At 40.3% G+C, this 25,304-nt stretch overlaps 1 protein-coding gene across 8 annotated transcripts in view; it reads left to right on the plus strand.

Annotated features, from left to right (window-relative positions):
• Positions 1-25,304, plus strand: part of MBNL2 (muscleblind like splicing regulator 2) — a 171,730-nt gene that overhangs the window by 42,856 nt on the left and 103,570 nt on the right. For all 8 annotated transcript variants that reach the window (XM_050765985.1, XM_050765986.1, XM_050765988.1 and 5 more), the window contains exon 2: positions 7,506-8,282. In XM_050765985.1, coding sequence (XP_050621942.1) covers positions 8,109-8,282 — 174 coding nt within the window. In that variant the 5' untranslated portion in view covers positions 7,506-8,108. The remainder of the gene's footprint in view (positions 1-7,505; positions 8,283-25,304) is intronic.

The raw sequence follows: 25,304 nt of genomic DNA on the forward strand, positions 1-25,304 counted from the left end.
TCCAGGCTGGAGTGCAGTGGCACAATCTTGGGTCACTGCAACCTCTGCCTCCCGGGTTCAAGTGATTCTCATATCTCGGCCTCCTGAATAGCTGGGATTACAGGCATGCGCCACCACACATGCCTGGCTAATTTTTTTTCTATTTTTTGTAGAGATGGGGTTTCACTATGCTTTTCAGGCTGGTCTGGAACTCCTGACTTCAAATGATTCATCTGCCTCGGCCTCCCGAAGTGCTGGGATTACAGGTGTGAGCCACCGCACGGGGCCGAGAGTGTGCATTCCTAACCAGCTCCCAGCGGATGCTGCCGCTGCCGGCCCAGGCACAACACTTTAAAAACCGCTGGGCATTGAGGCTCATGGTGTGCATCCCTGGGGCAGCTCCCAGCCTCAGCCTACTTAGCAGCAGCAGGGTAAGCCAGTGGCATCTGCTGGAATTTTCCTATGGATAATACTGGAATTCCCCATTCAGAGCATTATTCCTTTAGCTTGAGTTTGGTTCTTATTAAAATGCAAATATTCCTTGGAGGAGGATCAGGAGCTCATTCAACAAACATTTGTCCAGTATATTCGGCATACCAGGCACTGAACTGAACTCTAGAGACTGAAAAATAATACACAAGGTCTATCAGATACCTGAGGCAAACCCTGTAGGAGTGTACCCTGTGGGGAGGCAGATGGAGAAATCAATATTTACGGTTCTTCTGAATTAAGGAATAATGATACCTATTTAAAAATAATGACCAGGCAGTATTAAAGATGGGCTGTAGGAGAGGATGTCAAAGGGGAAAGGAGGAACAGGGGGCACTGTTCCGGATGCAGGCCGGTGAGGAGGGCCTGCCGGAGGGTGGCTCAGCTGAACCTTCAGGCAGGCTCATATCCTCTTGCAGGAGGTGGCTGGGAAAGGCAGGAAGTTCCTAAATGCCTGAGGAGGAAGAGGAGAGGGCCCGCCAGAGAAATAATCGGGGGCAACTACTCCCAAACATTGCCTAGGTTCTGCACTGGAAGGAGCTAATTAGGGTGGGATTGTTTGGGACGTTGGAAATAAAACCAGAAAAGTCAAAAGAAGTGAAAGAGAGGGAAGCCAAAACACACCAGTGAGAGAGACTTAGACAAAACTGGAAAATCATGTGGGCAGAGATCCTGTCCCCAGTGCAGCCTAGAAACTCCTGGGAAAGGTCAAGGGTGCCTTGCCTATAATGGGGCAATGCCATTATACATGGAATCTTGATGGGAATTTTCCTAATTTCCAAAATTATGAAATGCCTGGAGGTGCCCTCTCCAGACATTATTAACAAGAGGCCCCTCTGGGCAGATGAACTTGAAATGCCACCCCTTCCTCCCTGCTCATCCAGGGCACTGTGAATGGAAAAGCAGCTGCATTTCCACCATGCCCTCAGGGAAGCAGGCTCCCATTGGTGCTACAAGAGTATTTGAGCCCTGCTTCCCACCCAGGGTGACTGCTTGGCCCCAGAGGTGTTCCCTTCACGTTTGGTTAGCAGCAGCTGAAGGAAGAAAGCAGGCTTAAGGTTTTTGTAGTGACACTTGGAAAAGCCTCTCTGAGGGTCCCTTTGGTTGCAAAATAAAGGCGATGTGAGAAGTGAAGCCGCCTCCAGATAATAGGTCCAGGTACCCCTATGCAGTCAGACCGTTGATCTCTAGGCACCTCCCTGCTCTCAGACTCTGTGGCTGGAGCAGATCTGCACCAGGTCTAATGCTGGTCATCATACCAAACTATTGTAGAGAGAGAGGAAGCCTGAAAGTAGATTTTGTTAATACAGATTGGTATAGTAACTTTTAAAAATCACAGAGTTCTTTTATATTTCTACTATAATCTGTCTTTCATGGCAGCAACCGTGTACATATAGGCAGGAACTATTATCAATATTTAGATGAAGAAGGTGGGTCTCAAAGAAATTGACTTGCCCAAGATTATGTGATGAGACACCTCGGTAAAGTGAAGGCTGGAAGCTAGTTCTTAGGACTTTCTACCACTCCCAGAAGTCCTGTTGACTAATAGAAGAAATGCAAAAGCCCTTAAGACAGCACCATCCATAGAAATAGAATGTGAGCTACTTAGATAATTCTGAATTTTTGAGTGGTAAAAAGAAGCAGGTGAGATCAATTTTAATATTTAACCCAATATATTAAAAATAATAATTCACTACGTAATAACTATGAAACAACATTAATAAGATATTTTCACATTCTTTTTTTTCCTTACAAGCCATGTATTTTTGAATTCAGTGTGTATTTTCTACTTAGAGCACATCTGAATTTGGATGCTAAATTTTCATTGGCAGTACTCCATCTGTACGTAGGTTTCATAAAATTTAAAATTAAAAAAGTAAATTTATATGCTCAACTTAGTCCAATCACACTAAAAAGTTTTCCAATGACTGAATCAAGGGTGACTTTTTAAAATTTAAATTCATTAAGAATAAATAAAAATTTAAAATTTAGAGTCTCAGTTGCATTTGCCTCATTTCAGGTGCTTGATTGATATGTTGCTGGTGATTTCTGCCTTGAACAGCACAGTCTGACACATGCCCCTTCCTCTCAGCAACTGGCAGGCTAGTGAGTCCAATATTCTATTATGTCTATATGTTGGCATATCTCTCAGTCCCGTCTCTTGATGGCCATGCCAAAATGTGGTCTAGTCCATCCTTACCCTCCACTGCTGTTCTCTTTGGTGGACCCATCTAACCTAGCTCAAGTGGCTCTCTTCCTCTTCCCCACATCTGCCTGCCTGTACCCACTCCTTGGTACAGGTGCCTATGCTGACAGTAGCCATATAGCTTTTTGGAAAGGAACAAAGAACAAGCTGGGAGAAAGAGTGGATTCATGAGAGGCTATGATAACAGTACGTTGTACCTGTGATATAATGCACACCTCCTTCCTTCCAAAATATCTTTGCTGTACAAGTGACTCTGGCCATCAGAAAGCTTGGGTACACCTGCTCTTTTTTGTTTTTTTGAGACAGAGGTTGTCTGTGTTGCCCAGGCTGGAGTGCAGTGGCACGATCTCAGCTCACTGCAACCTCCACCTCCCAGGTTCAAGCAATTCTCATGCCTCAGCCTCCCAAGTAGCTGGGATTACAGGCATTTGCCAGGCTTATCTTTGTATTTTTAGTAGAGACAGGGTTTTGCCATGTTGGCCAGGCTGGTACCAAACTCCCGGCCTCAAGTGATCGGCCCATTTTGGCCTCCCAAAGTGCTAGGATGACAGGCATGAGCCACTGCACCTAGCCTACCCAACTTTCTAAAATTTATTTATTTATTTTATTTCTAAAAAAAAAACCCAAAAAGCAGGATATATGTGCTGAATGTGCAGGTGTGTCACATAGGTATGTATGTGCCATGGTAGTTTGCTGCACCTATTGACCCGTCCTCTACGTTCCCTCCCCTCACCCCCCAAACTCCCAGCAGGCTCTTGTATGTGATGTTCCCCTCTCTGTGTCTGTGTGTTCTCAATGTTTAACTTCTACTTATGAGTGAGAACATGCAGTATTTGGTTTTTTGTTCCGGTGTTAGTTTGCTGAGGATGATCGCTTCTAGCTTTATGCATGTCCCTGCAAAGGACGTGATCTCATTCCGCTGCATAGTATTCCATGGTGTATATGTACCACATTTTCTTTATCCACTCTATTATTGATGGGCATTTGGGTTGATTCCATGTCTTTGCTATTGTAAATAGTGCTGCAATAAACATAGGTGTGCATGTGTCTTTACAGTGGAATGATTTATATTCCTTTGGGTATATATACCCAGTAATGAGACTGTTGGGCCAAATGGTATTTCTGGTTCTAGATCCTTGAGGAATCACCATACTGTCTTCCACAATGGTTGAACTCATTTATATTCCCACCGACAGTGTAAAAGCATTCCTATTTCTCCGCAGCCTCGCCAGTATCTATTATTTCCTGACTTTTTAATAATCACCATTCTGACTGACATGAGATGGTATCTCATTGTGGTTTTGATTTGCGTTTTTCTGATGATCAGTGATGTTGAGCTTTTTTTTCATGTTTGTTGGCTATGTAAATGTCTTCTTTTGAGAAGTGTCTGTTCATATCCATTGCCCTTTTCATATCCTTTGTATGTTCATATCACTTTTTGATAGGATTTTTTTTCTTGTAAATTTATTTAAGTTCCTTGTAGATTCTGGATATTAGACCTTTGTCAGTTGGATAGATTGCAAAAATTTTCTCCCATTCTGTAGGTTGCCCATTCACTCTGATGATAGCTTCTTTTGCTGTGCAGAAGCTCTTTAGTTTAATTAGATCCCGTTTGTCAATTTTGGCTTTTGTTGCAATTGCTTTTGGTGTTTCTGTCATGAAGTCTTTTCCCATGTCTATGTCCTGAATGGTATTGCCTAGGTTTTCTTCTAGGGTTTTTTATGGTTTGGGTTTTAAATTTAAGTCTTTAATCCATCTTGAGTTAATTTTTGTATAAGGTGTAAGGAAGGCCATCCCGGCCTTTAAAAGCCAGTTTATCTTAAAGACAAATAGGGCATGATCTCACTTAGAGGTTTTAAGTGTTCTCACAATTAAAAAATGCTAAGTATGCATATGTTAATTAGCTCAATTTAGCTATTCCACAATGCATACATATTTCAAAATATCATTTGTACATAATAATCCTATACAATTTTTGTCAATTCAAATAAATACTTAATTTTAAGCAAGTGTATCTTGGTAGAGTCTGATCATCTGAATTCTAGTGGGATTTTCACAGTAAGTTGAAATGGGGATTCTCCCAGGGGGAAAAAATGTATTTCTTCCAGGGGGAATAGAAAAGGCTTCTTACCTGTAAGTAAGAATAAAAATGTGCAGCATTCACTGAACTGCTTTGGAAACATAGCTCCTGGGGAACTTTTAGGAACATCTGAGTAATTATTCATGCCATGTATGCAACAGTACCTATGTTTACCTCTTTCTTTTCCTTCATGGGAGCCCCTGGGAGAGACTCTGCTGCCTTTGAGGTTGAGCATCTACCTTGGGGCCTGCTACTGAGGACTTGGGGACTCTATGTAATATTTTTCAAACACTTAAGTGTGTTCAGTGCATCATTTGAAATACCCTTGTCATTGGTGCCTCATCTCCCTTGATGCAGGCAGAAATGTGTCCTTGTCCCTTGCTTTCCTCATCCTTTGTTCTCCATGGGAGCCAGAGGTACAGGTTGAGGTAATAAAGATACAAGTCCAGGCTGGTCTATGAAACCCAACCCATATTAAATTTGGTTATTAAACTCATCTTCTTAAGCTCCCTAGCTTAAGCTCGCTGATATTAGCTTCTGTGAACACAACGTTGCCAAACAGACTTGCAGGAGCCTGCCTGGATCCCTCAAATATTTTATAATTGAAGTTTGCTATGTGTCATAGCTTTCAAGATTGCCAACTTCCTTAAATGCACATGCAATTAGAACTCATGCAAACACTTTTATTCAAATGTAAAATAATTATTGGGATGAAGTAGCATTTCCTACCAGTCCCAAGAGATGTCCTGCTTAAATAAATGTTCCATCATCAGATAAGCTTGAGACACCATTGTAGCTTCTCCCTTATAAGGGACCCATCAGACACAGCAGCCAAGAAAAGCCCTGTGGCAGGCCGGATGCGGTGCTCATGTCTGTAATCCCAACATTTTAGGAGGCCAAGGTGGGTGGATCACCTGAGGCGAGGAGTTTGAAAACAGCCTGGACAACACGGTGAAAACCCCACCTCTACTAAAACTACAAAAGTTATCTGGGCATGGTGGTAGGCACCAGTAATCCCAGCTACTGGGGAGCTGAGGCAGGAGAATCACTTGAACTCAGGAGGCGGAGGTTGCAGTAACCCAAGACCACACCACTGCACTCCAGCCCGGGCGACAAGATGAAACTCTGTCTCAAAGAAAAAAGAAAAAAAAAAAAAAGAATAAAAAAGCCCTAATGCAAGAAAGCTCGTCTGGCTTGGTTTACCCAGGGTTAAATAAACTTAATTGATTTGGGGACATAATTTTTCAGGGAACACTTGTGAACCACTTAAAAATTATTGCTCTCTGGGCTGGGCACGGTGGCTCACGCCTGTAATCTCAGCACTTTGGGAGACAGAGGTGAGCGGATCACCTGAGGTCAGGAGTTCGAAACCAGCCCGGTCAACATGATGAAACCACGAAACCCTGTCTCTACTAAAAATACAAAACTTAGCCAGGCGTGGTGTCAGACACCTGTAGTCTCAGCTACTTGGGAGGCTGAGGCACAAGAACCATTTAAACCCAGGAGGCAGAGATTGCAGTGAGCCAAGTTTGCACTACTGCACTCCAGCCTGGGTGACAGAGAAAGACTCCATCTCAAAAAAAAAAAAAAAAAAAAAAAAAAAAAAAATATATATATATATATATATATATATATATATATATATATATAGCTCTCTGAACTTATTTGGTACCTGCCAATTTAAAATAATCTACTTCCAGTCTTCATTAAGTTCTTCTCAGGTATAAATTTTTTAGAAAGACATCAAGGCTCAGCAAGTATGTAAGGTCATTTGTGGCATATCCAGTTCATGAAAATAATCAACTTCTGGACTTTAGTCCTTTATTCATGCTTATCCCAGTAACTGTAATTTAATGTTCAATGATTTCATAACCCTTGAAAAAGTTAAAAGAAACTGAAGGTGCTTATTTTAGACATCTGAACTTACTGACTATATTTTTGTTGTAGCCATGTGTTTTAACTCCAGCATTCCATACTACAGAGCGTTTTTAGATTATGACTCAGTTAAAAACTAAACTGAACTCAACTAAAACTAATTTACATTCCTGGCATTTAGTCATCAGTTAAATTGGTCAATATATATTTCTTGAGGGTCTAATATACACCATAGACTAAGGCACTGGGAATACAGAAATGAAAACTACAAAGAATAGTCTTTGCCCCGTGAATGCTTGCAGTGTAAATAGGAAGATAAACATTAGGTAAGTCATGGAGGAGAGGAAATATTAAGACACCTGAGAAAAAATATCAAGAGGATCCTACCTACCCATCTCTAAGTCCACATCTCTGTAAACTAGGAAGAACATAAAGAAGAAAGAGCCCACACTTCATCCAAAATGACAATATCTTTATTACATAGGAGGGATACATCCCAAATAATTGTTTATAGCACTCCCAACAATAAAATCAATGGCCTAAATGTGAAATTAATTGGAAGCCACAGTCCTAATACACTGTTTTGGCGATTAAGCACATTAGATGGGATTGTTTCAGAAGGCCTAATTATTGTGTCTGCCACACTCATCTGTTTGAGTCATTCCTAACTTTTGGACTGCTGCCTAGACAATTCTGCAATACGGTTTCCGTTGCGTATTCTTTTTTTTTTCTTTAATGCATAACTTTTCTCACTATATTCAAAGCTCAAAGCTCTAAACCGTGCTTTTGCAAATTCTAGATAAGAGTTCAAAAGTTCGTTGGAGTGTTGATTCATTGAGTTTGCATAAAGGTTGATATTTCATTTCTGTTTTGCAGGTTTATCATTTAGAAGTGCCTGTGTGAAGTCACTTTTGCTGGAAACTGCAGCCTGGGAGCTTTCTTTGTATTCACAGCTCGCTCTTCTGTCAAGTACACTTTACCCTGACCTTATGAGTGGATGAAGATACCTCAGTTGTCTGACTTTGCCAATTGCTTAATTTCAGAATTCAAAAAGGGGGAAGAAAAACATCCTGCTAAAATATGAACATCTGAGTGTCTTATTTTCTAACATCGTCAATAGCTGTGAGCGTCAGCATTAAATATTCTCCCAAGGAGTGCCATGAAATTGAAGTCACTTTATTAAAAACAGGTGTATCTGCAAAACAGCCAAGAGACTCAGACGTTGAAAGCCAGAGATGACACTGAGCGTGCTTTTATTGTGGCCCGCCATCTTCAAGTGGGACATGTTGATTGATGAGTGATTGCCTGTCCATAAACTTTCTCATCATCGTGTTCCCTGGATTGGACTTCACTAAGCAATTTATCACTCACCTTCAGACTTACATGTGGGAGTTTTCACAACAGTAGTTTTGGAATCATTAGAACTTGGATTGATTTCATCATTTAACAGAAACAAACAGCCCAAATTACTTTATCACCATGGCTTTGAACGTTGCCCCAGTCAGAGATACAAAATGGCTGACATTAGAAGTCTGCAGACAGTTTCAAAGAGGAACATGCTCACGCTCCGATGAAGAATGCAAATTTGCTCATCCCCCCAAAAGTTGTCAGGTTGAAAATGGAAGAGTAATTGCCTGCTTTGATTCCCTAAAGGTAAGAGAATGCGTTTTATGTGTCATTTCAATACCACATTGGACTTGCAAGCAGAAGGCTTTTCATTGCACTTTTACAGAAGTTTAAAAATTGCTTTTAGATTCTGTTTTCTTGTTTGTGGTGACTGTTGGGAGATTTTCACTCAAATTTTTTCATATCAGGCATATATAAATTTTTTACATACCCATGTTTAAATTAAAAATACATGATGATGTATTTCTGGCCTGGCATGACATTCATGTACCCAAGAGTTTTAAATCAAAGTCTGGCTTGTGACAACTGAAGATAAATATTTTATCAACATTTGATCTTCTGGAGGTTATATAAAGGTGAAGAAATTGAATGTGTCACTTTTAAGTGCCAGTTATTCTGACTTAGCTCTTGAAGAGTCTTCTATTCTTATGGCTTTTTTTTTTCCTTGACCGAGTACTTCCTAAAACCCTTCTTTGAAAATGTGTCACGGCTAACAGAAATTATTAAGTACACATTCAATACTCAATACTTGAGAATCTACTTCATGTGAGTTATATGACAAAAGAAACTAAAGTGATTCAGATGGCTCCCTTGATGAGCTTACTCTCTGGCAGGGAAAATACAGTATATCAGTAAGTATCTACAATGCAAGAAGAAGGGGACACATGCCTTGTGGGAGGAACAGACAGTGAACACATTTCTATGGAGTCCATAGAAGACAGCTGGCTTCCAACAGACTGTTTCAAGACATGTTTTTGGAGATTCAAGGCATCTGAGTCGTATACTGATTTGGGTGGAGTTAGGAAGATAGAGAGAATTTAATGAAAGATCTAGAAGTGGCATGAGTTTTAACCCATAATGCTGTGGAGTGTATTCAGCCCTAACATTATGAATCTGAGATTGTCTAGGGCAGTCCTACAGGCATAATAATATTGTTTCCAGGAGCAATAAATAAGGCACATAGATTAAAAGAGCTCAGTGTTTACATCTCTGCAAGACTTCAGTAAGTTTAAGTTTAAGAAAATTGTTTATCAATGCTCTTGACATGATTCGAGAAATTACACAGCTGTTAGTTTACAAAATAGTGACCCTAGCCTATTCCTGAGTGTTAAAGAGACTGAGTTGTCCTTTAGGACAATTTTCTCTTAAGTAAAAAATTATGTCTTGTAAGACATAAGTCAAAATTTATAATTCTTATAAGACTTCAAACTATATATTTAAATTTTAATATATCTTAAAGGGAAAATTTGTCAATACACTCAAAGCAGGAAAATGTATTTCTGACCCAACGAAAAAGTCTTTTAAGGGTAAAATTTTGACAAAATAGATCTGTAATCTACATCAATACCTACTCCCATTTTATTCCTTTTTATCATAAAATGCTTATTAGACTAGACTTTAAAATGATGAATTGTTTTGCCTAAAATGGAAATGAATAGATGGATAAATCACAATTCATATAAACTATAACAGTACAAGCATGGTTATATATATTTTGCCTTTAGTCAAAAAAGTAAACTAAGTCTGTATTTGCCTCTATGATTATCAGCAATAGAAACATTCACTATGAAAAAGCAGTGCAGGCCAGGCACGGTGGCTCATGCCTGTAATCCCAGCACTTTCGGAGGCTGAGGTGGGCGGATCATGAGGTCAGGAGTTCGAGACCAGCCTGGTCAGCATGGTGAAACCCTGTCTTTACTAAAATACAAAAAATTAGCAGGGCATGGTGATGCGTGCCTGTAATCCCAGTTACTTGGAAGGCTGAGGCAGGAGAATCACTTGAACCTAGGAGGCGGAGGTTACAGTGAACCGAGATTGCACCACTACACTCCAGCCTGGGTGATAGAGCGAGACTCTGTCTCAAAAAAAAAAAAAAAAAAAAAAAAAAAAAAGCAGTGTAGATTTAAAACTAGATCATAAAAGCTTCAAGATATGAAAACAGGTCAGTGATAAATTAATTTTTCAGGTCATCCCCAATTTTTCCATCTTATTAATCCAAGCCTTCTCCAGTTGGATATTTAATATTAAACATCACATTTTTTGCCAGTTTTTTAAAAACCTTATATTCTTTAATGTAATTAGAGAAATATGGGGAAAATAATTCCTGACCTATTAAGGCCAAGTATTTCATGAATATCAACTAGGCAACAACGCCTTGATCCTTGCTATTCACCACATCACTGTGGATTCACTGGGACCACAATTGTTTGAGGAATCCAGCCCCCAGAATAAAGGGTCATGAACCATTTGTTCAGCATAAAAACGTGAGCCAAGTTGTGAGAATGTTGACCACCACTCAAGTAAAAAAAGGCTGTACAAATCATTTTCAGAAGTGCCTGGTGGAACCTTTTTGAGGTGTTGAAGCATAGTTATAGAGTGCCTCAAGTTATCAGTTCCCTTTCAGATTGTAAAATTTCAGGTTATTTAATGAGTGCAACATTATATATTTTTAAAACTGTCCAGCTGAAAAGAATGTGAAAACGGCCCATAGGCACGGGGTGAAATAGATCTGAGTCTAAATACCTGCTCAACTACTTCCCAGCCTTGGGTGTGTCATTTATGACTTTTTGACTTGGTTTCCTCATCAGTAAAAGGAGGATATTCAGCAGAGAAACTGGCTGAAGTAAGCACGGTCTGTAGCAACACGCTGGCAGATTCACCTTACAAGGTTCATGTGAGGATTGCAAACTCTTTCCACAAGACAGACCAATCAGAAAAGCACTCAAAAAATAGTAGCTAAAAAGAAAAATAATGACAATGATAATGATGAAGCTGTTTAACTTTATTTCATAATCAATTAAAAAAAAATGTTGCTCAGTGTGCAACAGAGAGAACTCAGTGTGCAATTGGAACCAGTGTGCAATAGAGAGAAGGAGCAAGGGCTTTGAAATCAGATGGACCAGGGCTTGACTAAGCCTGGCTGGGACCTAGGCAAGCTTCATCACTTGGGATGAGTTATTTTACCTCGTTGGCTTCAGTTTTCTCTTACATAAAATCGATCTAATTCCCACTTCATAAGGTTACTTCAAAGACTACCTGACCTGTGGCATCCCACATACTTAGCCCAGGGCTGAACAAGTTAGGACCTGGCAATGTTAGTTTCTTTCCCTTCGTAATAAAGTATCCCAGGATAGCCCTTGATTTTGATGACTAGCTTTAAAGGCAAGATCTTGTGCCCAACTCTTTACAAGTCCAAACGTTTAAGAATCAACTGTGTGAATGACAGTACCTCAATTATACAAATTAGCCATGACAAGAAAAAAGATTTGGGGGACACAATATTTTTGTTATTTATTACCAGATATTTTGTGCAAACACTGTGAAGTATTTATTTATAACTGTGAAAGGAATCTATGTTGGACTGCCAGTATGGGGACAAGTCAATCTGAGTCTTTTTTATTGTTGTTATATGTTATTTACAAATATGAGTAAACTTTTCCATAAGTATGTACTAAATTTGTTGGTGGAAAGTGATTTGCTGAGCTCTTTGGCATGAGAATTATACATATATAAATGCATTTATAGAAGACATTTTGGAAAATATAGTACAGTTCTTACTGTGAAATTTGTGTGTTTTTCACATACCTTGTTGTTGTATTTTATGTAAAACACTGAGCATGGAAGCAGCTGTGATTTTTTTTGGCAGTTTCAGTATTATTATGAACAGTAGACTTTGTTTAACGATTTTTCTGAAAGGCCAGGTCACATTCCAGAATGCTGTGTTCCACAACTTAGGTTAACTTGACAAAATGCAAACTGTTTTATGAGCAATCGTCTCCCTTGGAGCAGAGGCCTTGACCACGTTAACCATGTCTCTGATGCTTTTATGATCCATGAAACGCTTTCTCTCATAGCTAAAATGTTTGAGATTTTTCTTTCCAGATTCTTTTTTCCTATAATTGATAGGAATTAATCTGAACCATTTGGTAAATTGAACATCAGGAAGGGAGCACATAAAGTAACAATAATGCTTATTAAGACTAAAAGTGTCAGTATTTACCCCTTTCAGGAAGTATTTATTTGCTTAAACATTTGAATTCGCACTCAGCTTTAAAAAGGGACACAACTTTAAAAATAGGATTGCTAATTTTGGTTAAAAACACTCAGAGTATGGGGGAAAATTGTTTAGACAATTTTTAGAAATTTAGACGTAATCTTTTGTAATAAAAATTTATTTCAAGTACAGTGAGATCCTTTTTAACACCTGCATCAGATGATGTCACTCCTCTGTTCAGGATCTGTCAGTGGCTTCTCACCACAGTCAGAGTAAAGAGCAACACTGCAAAGGCTGCCTAGGCCCTGTGAGATCTGCTTCCCCCTCCTGCCACCTGACTTCATTTCTATCGCCACCACCCCCTCCAACCCACTCCAGCATCTTTGCTGTCCCCTGAATATGCCAAGTAGGCTTTGCCTTAGGGCATCTGCACTTGCTCTTTCCTCTGTTTGGAATACTCTTGCCTCAGCCACACAAACAGCATGTTTCCTGGTTTCCTTAAGGTTTCTGATTAAAAATGCCAATTTGTGAATGAAGCCTTTCTGCCAACTTATTTCAAATTGTAATTCTGCCATTGCTGGGATCCCACTTCTTTCTTACCTGGCTTTACTGCTCCCCCAACACCAGCATTTGATATGAGAGATGCTAATTTGTTTTTTGGTTTATTATCTGTCTCCCTCCTCCACTCTGCTAGAATATAAGCTCTATGTGGATAGGGACTGTGTCTGTTGTGATCACTCTTGTGTTCCTGGAACCCAGAACAGTGTCTCATACATAATAGATACTCAATAAATATTTGTTGAATTGCATGTTCTCCATGTTCATCAGGAAAGTTTTCAAGCCTCTCAGATAGGGCTACTGGATTTGATTGTACAGGGGTGCACTGCACTCTAGGGGCACCTTTCTTATCACAGTCTATGTGATTGACACCCCCTGGAGTTGTGCAGTGGACAACCTGTACAGCCATGTGCTGTTGCCCTGGGGTCAGTATCCAGATTTCAAAATCAGGGAGTTCTGTGTAGGAATTTCAAGGCGCAGGTGTGACTCTGAAAGTATAATACAACATTGACAAATTTTCAAGTAAATAATTTGATTTCCTCTTCAGGGTAATTCAAGCTGCATATGATACAGAAACTACTTTTTTTCTACCCTCGTCTGTCTAAATTTCAAAGATGTGAAGTGGAAGTTGCTCATTTGCCTATGGGATGCTGTCTATAAGTTAGCTGATGGCAATATGTAATTTGCCAAGACTTTAAGTTCATGTTCTTAAATTGCTGTTGGACTCCTTAATAGCCGTGAATTCTTTGCAGAAATTGTTTGAGTATTTTCTCAATGATTAATTTTGGCCGGATTTGCAAATATAACCTCAGACAATTTTTTTATTATCAATAGTCATCATTGTAGTAACATAGAGCCTACTATATGCCAGGTACTTTTCATGCATTATTTATTCTAATAACTCTGTCAGGTAAATATGATTAAATCACCCTTATAGATGTGGACACAGGTTCAAAAATTTAAGTAGCTCACTTGTGACTACCAAACTCATGAATGATGGAGAAGGGGCCTGACTCCAGGTAAGTGTGGCTCCTAGCCAGCACTATGCATTCCCTTCTTGTAACTGCTCTTACTGAATAAGTCACTGAGGTGGTTAATTCCAAAATTCTTAATAGCTTAATAATATTCATGTTTAACAAGATTAGCATGTTGAGGAGATCCAAAAAAAATTCTAGGCCAAGTGCAGTGACTCACACCTGTAGTCCCAGCACTTTGGGAGGCAAAGGCAAGAGGATTCCTTGAGCCTGGGAGGTCAAGACCAGCCTGGGCAACATAGTGAGACCCCATCTCTACAAACAAATTTTAAAAATTAGCCAGTTCTGGTGGCATGCACTTGTGATCCCAGCTACTTGGGAGGCTGAGGCAGGAGGATTGTTGAGCCCAGGAGGTTGAGGTTGTAGTGAGCCATGATTGCGCCACTGTACTCCAGCCTTGGGGACACAGCAAGACTTCATCTCAAAAAAAAAAAAAGTCAAAAACCATTCTAAAATGGAAGCTCCCAGGAGTAAACCTGTTTAGATAGCAGAAATTTCAATCTTTAAAAGACAGAGACACTGCAAGAGAAAGTAAGGCATATGTTGTATTTGTTTGTTTGTGTCTGTCTATAAATATTATACCATCACCTACTAAATCTCTGTAACAAAAATGGTTTTTGTCCAAGGCATTGTTGGTGTGTGTGTGCCCATGTGATTCTGAAATGCATAAGTCAGTTTTAGAATATAACGGAGCACAGGCAGGTTCATGCTTCAAGATTCTTGGACCCACCAATTGTATTTTCTGAAAACAAGCCCATCTCTTTCATTTGAGTTCAGCTGTTCTGGGTATATCAACCACTTCCCCTGTGCACCCTCTCTGGACACTATTCAGACTTCATATCATAGTTTACTCCTGGAAATCCATGCCCAGTGAGAGCCCAGAAGCTTCTGAAAGATGGGATTGTGTCTTACTTATTGTCATGCCCCAGCACCTAGCATGGCATCTGGCACAGAGCGGAAGTACAGTCATCCCCAGAGAGTGCAGACATGAACAAAGAAACCCTTACAACTTTTCCAGATGGACCTAGTGCTGCTCCATCAGTGATCTCCAGACCAAAACCTTCCTTGTATATCATTCACCATTTCCTTTAACATCTCTGTTTCATTTTGCAGTTTGGTTATTCGAGGAGAATTCTCTCCTGCTACTTTTTGCCTGTGTTATTTTCCTAGTTCTTTCACCACGCTCACCGCCCTTCCTACTTTCCCTCTAATGCCACCTCTTCCTCCCCTTGTTCCCTCAGTATGGATGCTCCCCAAGACTCAGGATCAGCTTTTCCTAGTTCAGGTTCAGCCATCAGCTCTGAAAGCTCATCTGCTTTTATGCATTCATTTCCCACCTCTGTGCCAATGAATCCCAAATCTGGGTGTGTGCCCTCACTTGCCACCACCGTGGCTCCAACTACCTACTGAACATTCCCATCTGAATGGCCCTTTGTCACCTCCAGTGCCACATCTCTAAATCCAAACTCTTGCCTTCCTACTGCAATCCACCTCCACCCCTGAGTGCCTTGTTCCCCAGGCATAAAACCTGACCACTATGGCCCAAAATCTTGGTCCTTTCTTTTTTGTTGTGGTTTTTCAGGTTGTAGGGAAGTATAATACCTTTAAGAATTAATCAAAACTAAGAAATCTTTACCCAGAAAACTATCCATACTTACAGACTATTACAAACAATCTGCAGGGTTTCATGTTTGCTTCTAAAAATTATCTATACATTGCAAGTTAAGAAATCTTCATCTTAAGAGAAGTCTGAAACATTTAAGAAGGCCTGAGGGTCTTTAAAAAAAACCTTTGAGTTAGTTTACAAATTTGCCCAGAGTCAAGATTAGCACCAAATTCCTCCCAATACCCAAGATATTCTGTGCTAAGGAAGGAGAAACATGCAGCTTTCAGGATAAAAGCAGAACCATGACTCCCTAAGAGCAGGTGGGATCAGTTTCAGTGCTTTGAGTAAGCAAAGAAATGAGGATTTTCAGGGCGTCAGGCACCTCCAAATGTCTCACTTAGGGAAGGCACATATGCGCCATAGAGAAAGTCCTTTTCCTGGAGAGAAAGCCACTTTCCTGGAGACAGCGTCCTCCAGCAAGATGCCTACATTCTAGCCCATTTTACAATTTAGAGTTAGACAAAATCATCTCTGTTTCAGTTTCCTAAGGCCGTCGTACAAAGTACCACAAACTGTGTGGTTTAAAACACCTGAAATGTGTTCTTTCTCATATCTGGAGGCCAGAAGTCTGAAATCAAAGTGCTGATAGGGCCACACTCCCTCTGAAGCCCCTGGGGTTGGGGAAGTTGGGGGAAAGGGATGGGAACCAATTCTTGCCTCTTTCGGCTTTTGGTAGCGCTGTTTCTTGGCTCATGGCAGCCTCACTCCAATCTCTACCTCCCTCTTCAGATGGCCATCTTCCTGTGTGTCTCCCTTCAAATCATCTTCCTGGTGTTTGAGTCTGTGGTCAAATTTCTCCTTCTTATAAGGACATCGGTTATATTGGGTGAAGGCCCCACCCTTCTTTGGTATGACCTCATCTTAAATTACATCTGCAACTACCCTATTTCCAAATAAAGTCACATTCTGAGGAACTGGGGGTTAGGACTTCAACATATATTTTGGGGGAACACAATTCAACCCATTAAAATAATATATACACCTAGAAAACATCAGAAATCCAACACTGTAGTCTAATTCAATTCTGATGATTGGATTTGGCAAGAGAGAGGAGGCTTGCAAAACTCCAGAGGGTCTTTGGTACTGAATCTAAGAAGGAATGATGACAAACTGGCGTTCCATGATTACAACATTCTTTGGTTAAAACATGTACAAATAATTCATGGAGAAAAATAGCAACATTGATTTTCACCTATAAATGAATGGAATACAATATCAATGTTTATTTTCATTGTATTTTTTATAGTTAGGTTTATTACTCATTTTGCTTTGGGCAGTGATGCTAACTTTTGTTAGTCAGTGTATCGGTTCTTATGAAACCATTCATTATTAAGGCTTAAGGAGAAAGAAATATTTATGTTACAGGATTTGTTTAATATTCTATTCTATTTAAAAATGAAAATAACATTTTGTCAGTACCTTTCTTTCAGTCAGACTTTTGTTTATATTTTAGGATTCGAAAAAAATGACACAATAGGAAGCAAAGATTTAAAATTAAAAGCCCTGGCCTGGGAATCTGCATCTGAGCCCTGCCTTTGTCACATGTAACTTTGTATCATTTCGCCTCTCTGGGATCCAAGTGTCTCACTAGCAAATATTCTTTAGCTCACTCATTCATTCATTCATTCATTCATTCATTCATTCTCTCATTAACTAAACAAAAGGGGGCAAATAAAAAGGAACCAGGAAGGTGATATGAACAAATGACTCAGCTCTCCGTGTTGGAGAGACTCAGGAATTGCTGGAGACAGCAGAAAATTCAGTGAGGAGCTCATGACCCCTTTAACGACAGCAGCTGCTACTCAGCAATAGACAGCTGTTGCTTGCCTTGTGATAATCTGAATAATTGTTAAAGAGAAACAGAAATTCAAATTTTGATGTGATGTTTCCCAGTTTCTGAATCTTGGCAATCAATTAAAATATTTTTAAACCTTAGAGTCCAAATAAAACACATCTTCAGGATGGATTCAGCCAGTAGACTGCCATATTTAACCTCTAAAATAAACAAATAAATATTGATTAGGTGCTCTTAAACACTGGGAATATAACAGCATAGATTGCTTCTTCTATCAATAGAGATCACTGAAGGCACAGTGAATTTATCAACTGCTCTTAATCATCCTTGAAAGACTGTATTCACACTGATTTGGTGATTCACTCTCGTCTGGTTTTCCCCTCACCTCATTGGCCAGTCCTCTGCCTCCCTTCCTGAATCTTTTTCCTTCTGACCTCTAAATATTGGACTCTCTCCAGACTTAGTCCTTGAACATCTTCTCTACACATCCATGGTGGCACCTTACTCTTCTTAGAACTCACCAAACACGTTCTTGCCTTAAAGCCTTTGCACTTGCTGGGGCAGCCACCAGAATACTTGGCCTGCCAGATGTCTTTATCCAATCCAACAACCATAAACATTTCTAGATGCTGAATATTTCTTAATTTCTATCTCAGCCCTGATTTCTCTCCTTAACTCTAGTCTTACGTATTCAACTGCTTATCTGACATATCTACTTGGATATTTATTTAATGACATCTCAAATTTAATGTGTCTACTAATAACTTTTTAATTCCCCACTCAACCTACTGTTCTCATTGGAATAGTTCTCAGTAGATGGTGCCATTCCTTCGGTGGATCAGATCAAACACCTTGAAACCCACCTTCATTCTCCTCTTGTCGTTGCTGCCATATCCAATCCATTATAAGTCCTATTCTGTCTGTCTTCAAAACAGACCCTAAATTAAAGCACTTTTCATCATTTCTATCATGACCACTCCAGTCCAAACCACCATTGTGTCTCATATGGACTATTATAGTAGCCTGCTAGCTCTCACTTCTCTACTCTAGCACTCAGCGATCCTTTTAAAACATAAGTCACAGCATGCCAGTCTCTTGCTCAAAATCTTCCAGTAGTTCCCATTTCATTTATGAAATTCAAAGTCCCTTAAGGCCCTATGTGATGTTTCACCTGTTGCATTTCTGGCCCCACAGATCAGCCACCTGCTCCCCCGCCCGCTGCACTGTGCTGCAGCCACACTGGCCTGTTTATTCTTCAGGGCCTTGACACTGGCTGTTCTCTCCACCTGGAATGCTCTTCTCCCAGGGAACTGCAAGCCTCAGTTCTTCATGTTAGTCTGGTCTTTGCTTAAATGTCACGTTTGCTCACAAAAGCAACCCTGGAATTATCTTTATGTGACGCTATCTACTGTGTCTCTCCACTTTCTGTTTCCTCCACTGAATGTAAGGCTGGGGGGGCAGGAACTGCCTTGTTGTATCCCTGTGCCTGGCAGCTACTGGCTGTACACCCATGCTTGCTAGTGAAGAAATGTATCCTTATATCCTAAATTTTAAGGTTCTAACTGTTCCAATAAAATTCAGATAGCTTTTCTGGCTGCTTGTTACTCAGTTTTTCCCATTAATGTACAAACAGAAAAGCATCACTGCTCAAGGCTTTATACAAAGAACGCTCTTTGGTTTACAACTGAAAGGTGTTGCATGCTCACTCATGTTTATAGCTGTCCTAAAAGCAGGTCACATGGAGACTTGCTCACAAGTGTCAGCTAGAGCTATTACAATTCATGGATTGGCTTGTTGGGCAACTTCACCGTTCCCAAAATCTTGGCCCTAGACTGATGCTGGTGTTTGATAAAATTTTGACTAGTCTGCTCTGAAATAAGGACACTGAAATACGTTTTTCTCATTAAGGTAAATTCATTCAATTTAAAGGCTGTTTTTTTAAATTGACATATATTGTGGGGTACATAGTGATGTTTTCATGCATATAATATACAGTGATCAGATCAGGGCAATTAGCATATCCATCAAACATTTATCATTTCTTTGTGTTGGGACATTCAATATTCCAGCCATTTGAAACTATAATTTTTATATTATTTTTAATTACAGTCTACCCACAGTGATATCGAACACTAGAACTTATTCCCCCTATCTAGCTGTAATTTTCTACAAAACGTTGTTTTTTATTCCAAGATTGTTTTCTTCTTATTCTTCTAATTATTATGTTTATTTCTTTTTCTTTTTTCTTTTTTTGAGACAGAGTTTCGGTCTTGGTGCCCAGGCTGGAGTGATCTTGGCTCACTGCAACCTCCGCCTCGTGGGTTCAAGTGATTCTCCTGCCTCAGCCTTAGGAGTAGCTGGGATTACAGGCGCCCGCCACCAGGCCTGGCTAATTTTTTGTACTTTTTTTTTTTTTTTTTTTTTTAGTAGAGACAGGGTTTCACCATGTTGGCGGGTTGGTCTCGAACTCCTAACCTCAAGCATTCCACCCGCCTCGGCCTCCCACTGCTGGGGTTACAGCCATGAGCCATGACGCCCAGCCTTTGTTGATTTCTTTTATAAAATGATTGTCTTAGTAGGTGAGTCTTGTCGTTCTTTTTCCATAATGCCTTTACTTGACAAAAAGAAAAAGTAGGCCGGGCGCGGTGGCTCAAGCCTGTAATCCCAGCACTTTGGGAGGCCAAGACGGGCGGATCACGAGGTCAGGAGATCGAGACCATCCTGGCTAACACGGTGAAACCCCGTCTCTACTAAAAAATACAAAAAACTAGCCGGGGGAGGTGGCGGGCGCCTGTAGTCCCAGCTACTCGGGAGGCTGAGGCAGGAGAATGGCGTGAACCCGGGAGGCGGAGCTTGCAGTGAGCTGAGATCCGGCCACTGCACTGCAGCCTGGGCGACAGAGTGAGACTCCTCTCAAAAAAAAAAAAAAAAAAAAAAGAAAAAGAAAAAGTAAATGGGCAACTCTATGTCAGTTTCCCGCTCTTTTTTATTATGTATTACTGCTTCATAAAATTCAAAGGCAGGGGTCTATCTGTCCATACTACTTGAACTGAAATCCACACCAGCAGAGTTATTCATTTGAGTCATACACACTGGAAGAGTTTTGTCATAAGAAAGTCACTGGGGGCCAGGTGCGGTGACTCACGCCTGTAATCCCAGCACTTTGGGAGGCTGAGGCGGGCGGATCACGAGGTCAGGAGATTTGGACCATCCTGGCTAACACGGTGAAATCCCGTCTCTACTAAAAATACAAAAAAATTAGCCGGGCGCGGTGGCGGGCACCTGTAGTCCCAGCTACTCGGGAGGCTGAGGCAGGAGAATGGCGTGAACCCGGGAGGCGGAGCTTGCAGTGAGCCGAGATGGCGCCGCTGCACTCCAGCCTGGGCGACAGAGCAAGACTCGTCTCAGAAAAAAAAAAAAAAGAAAGAAAGAAAGTCACTGTGAATCCACATGTTACCTGAGAGGACCCAAGAAGTTCCTCAAGCCTTTTTCTGTTAGCAAATGAGGACAGCTTGATCTATCAAATAAGCTAATATCCATTTGAGGGTGCGGGAGGAAAGAGCCCAACCAGGAACCTCGAGGCCTAGAATGGCTTTGTTTCAGTGCACATAATCAAGTCCCCAAGAAGCTGAGAGAAACCGGCAGAAAATGCCAAGGTCTAAACAAAGGCCAGCGGGCATGCCTCTGGGACTGGGGAGACCAGGTTTGCTCTGCAGGAGCTAGACCAATGATGAACTTCACCTATTTCACAATTTTTCCATTAACTGACCCTGCTAATACTAAATAGCGCATTCTTTCCACTTGGTTTGATTCCATTTCCTCTGGCTCAAAGATTATAGTCCAGTGTACGTTAGTCTTTCTCAGCACTATCATGACCAAGAAGAATAAAACTGATACTCCTAGAACAGATCCTCCCCTGAGCACCGACCTTTGCGATTCAGGGAATGAGTAGATACTGACATCTTTATTTGTGATCAAACTTACCTAAGCCATCTTGCCTGACCAAGCAGCATTTTGGGGCTGTGACTGATGAGACCATTTTCTTATGCCTGAGGTTGTACCCACACAATATTAAGCTCTGTAGAACATGATATATTGTCAGGGGAAGGAGAAAAAGAAAATGACGTAGAGGCCTTAACCTAATTAAAGCAAAACAGAATGGCTAGATTCTACTTCAGGGATGTTTATATTTCATTTAGATTATCATCATCTCAATGGAGCATTTCTTATTCTTAAAAAATATGTGTCTAATTTTTTACTGAATAGTGATGTGGGTGCTTAGGTACATTAGTAATCAATCTTAATATAAAAACGTATGTGTTGAAAAGTAGAATAGAATATATGGAGGCTCTTAAAAAATGACCATCTTGTCTACATCTCAAATCTCATTTGGAGGAATAGTTCAAGTGCTCCCAGCTCTTAGTAAAATCATTAATAATGACACTAAAATAAGCATTTGCATACCTGCCATGAAACTAGCCATTGACCCAGATGCTTGGGATCTAAAATTAATCAGTAGCAGCCCTCGTTGGAGGCATTTAAATCACATGACCTCTCCCCCATTCTTGCTAACTTTCGGTTGTTAACAGGAGCTGGGATAGCTGGAAAATATCAGGAAAACAGAATTCTTAATGAAGAATTCTAGTAGGTCCAGAATCTTCTGAGTGGTATGTAAAGTCAAGGAGAAAGACATTTCACTTTCTAGGGAACTTTAAATCTCTTTATTCATTTATTTATTTTGCAAATAGTCATTGAGCCACTATTAAGTGTTAAGCGCTACGTTTGGTGACCAAAGAAGAGGTGGGGACCTTGCTTTCGTGGACCTCACAGCCTAATGGGGGAATCAACAGTATTCCAACACAGTGGTAAAGTAAGTTAAAATGGTCAGGCCTGAAGAAACTATACGCAGACATAGCCAGCAAGACCTCAGATGTGACCGTAACCTTGCTTGATTTGCAAACATAAGCAAAACTTAACTTGAGCAATTTCTTGTAAATGCCTATGTTAAAGAATACAACTTAAACTCCAACCAGTCAGAAGTAACAAACAAATGTGTAATTATGTAACTAGGGAATTTCCAACAGGATAGATCAAATAAGGTAACTGTATAACTGCAATCAGTCAAATATTTCCCTTCATTACTTCCATGTTTATCCTATAAAAGCCTCCCCCTTGCAATCCCTCGTGGAGCTCCCAGACCAGTTCTGGTTTGGAGCCACCCAGTTCTTGAATCACTGTTTGCTCAAATAAGCTCATTAATTTTTACTGTGCCTCAGTTTACTCTTTAGCAAAAGTAAATAAACTAATAAAATAATCACAATTTCTGAAAAGTGTGATTGATTTATGAAATTTGGAGTGCCCCAGTATGACAGGCAGTGGGCACACCACTGGAAATAGAGCATGTTCTAAAAGCAGACAAATTTCTTGACCTCATGGGATTTTCATTCTAGTGCGAAATGACCAAAAAAAAGAAAAAAAAACAGTAGAAACAGTCCTTTCCCACCCAACAATTATTTATTTACCGACTGAGAATTACTAGACAGGAAATGGAGCAAGGTACTCTGATAGAAAACATTGTGATGGGGGAAGACTTTTACAGAAAGGGTGGCTTGTGATGTGTTCTCCAAGGAGTTGCTTTCTGAGCTGAGGCCTGAAGGAAAAGAGAGGAAGGCTTCCCAGACGCAGGGGAAAAAGCTCTAAGCCTGGAGATGAACGTGCTTTGCCAATTCCTGGAAACCAGAGGCCTGACGTAATGAGTAAGACAGAAACTGTGTAGGTGTTTGAATGTTATGCTCAGCACTAAGATTTGAGCACAGGGATGACAGGCTCTGATCTGTCTTATGGGAAGGCCAGTCAGCCTGGAGGAGGGATGGGAGGAGGAGGCAGGGCCAGGTGGTTGGTTCAAAAAAGCCTCTGCATCACTCACATCACTAACTATGCCACCCGGCTGGGGTGGAGGGGGCAGAGGTAGGGAGATGTGTGGATTTACAATATGTTTTGAGGTAGAATTATTGTTGTTACTATTATTTTGAGACAGAGTCTCACTCTGTTGCCCAGGCTGGAGGGCAGTGGTGCAATCTCGGCTCACTGCAACCTCCGCCTCCTTGGTTCAAGCGATTCTCCTGCCTCAGCTTTCTGAGTAGCTAGGACTACAGGCATGTGCCACCACACCCAGTTAATTTTTTGTATTTTTAGTAGAGATGCGGTTTCACCATGTTAACTGGGATGGTCTCAATCTCCTGACCTAGTGATCCAACTGCCTCAGGTAGAATTATTAATATTAGAAAAGCTGATGTGTCACGACAGATTATTAAAAAGATCAAGTAATATACATCCCATCTCCATTTGCTCTTTACCTTTGTGGTATCAAGAGTGATTGCTCGGGCCGGGTGCGACGGCTCACGCCTATAATCCCAGCACTTTGGGAAGCCGAGGTGGGCGGATCACTTGAGGTCAGGAGTTCGAGGCTGGCCCAGCCAACATGGTGAAAACCCATCTCTACTAAAAATACAAAAATTAGCTGGGCGTGGTGGCACGCGCCTGTAATCCCAGCTGCTCAGGAGGCTGAGGCAGGAGAATTGCTTGAACCCAGGAGGTGGAGGTTGCTGTGAGCTGAGATCGTGCCACTGCACTCCAGCCTGGGCAACAGAGAGAGACTCCATCTCCATCTCAAAAAAAAATAAAAAATAAAAAAAGTGATTGCTCAAAGAGGGAATGACTCTTTCCTCTTATGAGGGCATCTCTCCTGGCCCCATTTGCGCTGCTGGTCATTTTACCCTTCATGTTCTCTAAGGCCATTCTCACCATAGTCACTCAGGAGCTGGGTGTAAACCCAAGCTTGGGGAGAACTTGGTTTATTATCTGAGCAGACTTCCCTCGGACTGCTTCTGTAGAAAATCCTTCTAAACGTGTCCTGTGTAATTGAAGCTCCTGCCACTTCTAGATTTCCCTTGGTTCATCTTGAGATTGGCTCCAGTCTCCTTAACTTTTTCTTTGCCATTTTAAACAGAAAGTTCTATTTGATCATTTGTCTTCTAGAATTATTTTTTATTTCCAATTTCAATTCTAAATAAAAATCTAGCTCATTTTTACATGAAGTTTAAGCCCACTTCTTTAATTAAATTGTAGAAAGTGTTGTCGATATCCAAATTCCTCTCTCGGTGAGCCCCAGGTCGTCCTGAAATTCCTAAAATATTCACTTGAAGTAACAGTCACATCTTCATAAGTAGTACAATTTCTTCTTTATTTTCCTATAGGATTTCTTTGCATTAAGTTCATCTTGATTTACATTTTTCTCAGGGAATTATTTATTTCACTAAGATTTTCAATTTTATCACTTAAAATTATTTTACACTAAGTCAGTCTTCTCTCTAAATATGACTACGTAGATAATTTATAAATTATTTGTTTTCCTTTTATTTTTTAAATTAAATTTGCCAGAGGTGTGTCTGTTTTATTTGAAGAACCTGTTCTTTATCTTAGCTACCAATTCTACAAAGGACAAATTTTTTAATCTCATCATCATTATTGTTATTTTGACTTCTGTGTTTATTATTTCCTTTCTCCAGCTTTCTTTTTAATTGTTTGGTCTTTTTGCCTATAAATTCTGAGTAGAATATTTAGTTCTGTTCTCATAATTATTTTTCTGTTGAAGTATTTAGGACTGTAAGTCTACTACAAAAAATAGTTTTGGCTGTATCTTATAGATTTTTGTTTCTCACTTTTGTTATTTTCTAGTTTGCTTGACTGCCTCAGTCATTATTTACGCAACCACTTCTAAAATATCCAAGTAATCTGGTTTTTCTTTTTCCTTTGAAATTCTAGTAGTAATTTTAGTATTTTATTATTAAAATAATAAGGCACAGTTTTTACCTTAGAAATGCACTGCAGTATTTTTTAGTGCAGATTATGATCAGTGTTTATACCTGGTACATGACACTTGAGAAGATGCATTTCCTGTTCTTAAGGTCCAAGGTTGTATCAGCGTGCAGATATTTATCCA

Source organism: Macaca thibetana, chromosome 17, assembly GCF_024542745.1.
Source record: "Macaca thibetana thibetana isolate TM-01 chromosome 17, ASM2454274v1, whole genome shotgun sequence".
Taxonomy (NCBI): Eukaryota; Metazoa; Chordata; class Mammalia; order Primates; family Cercopithecidae; genus Macaca; species Macaca thibetana.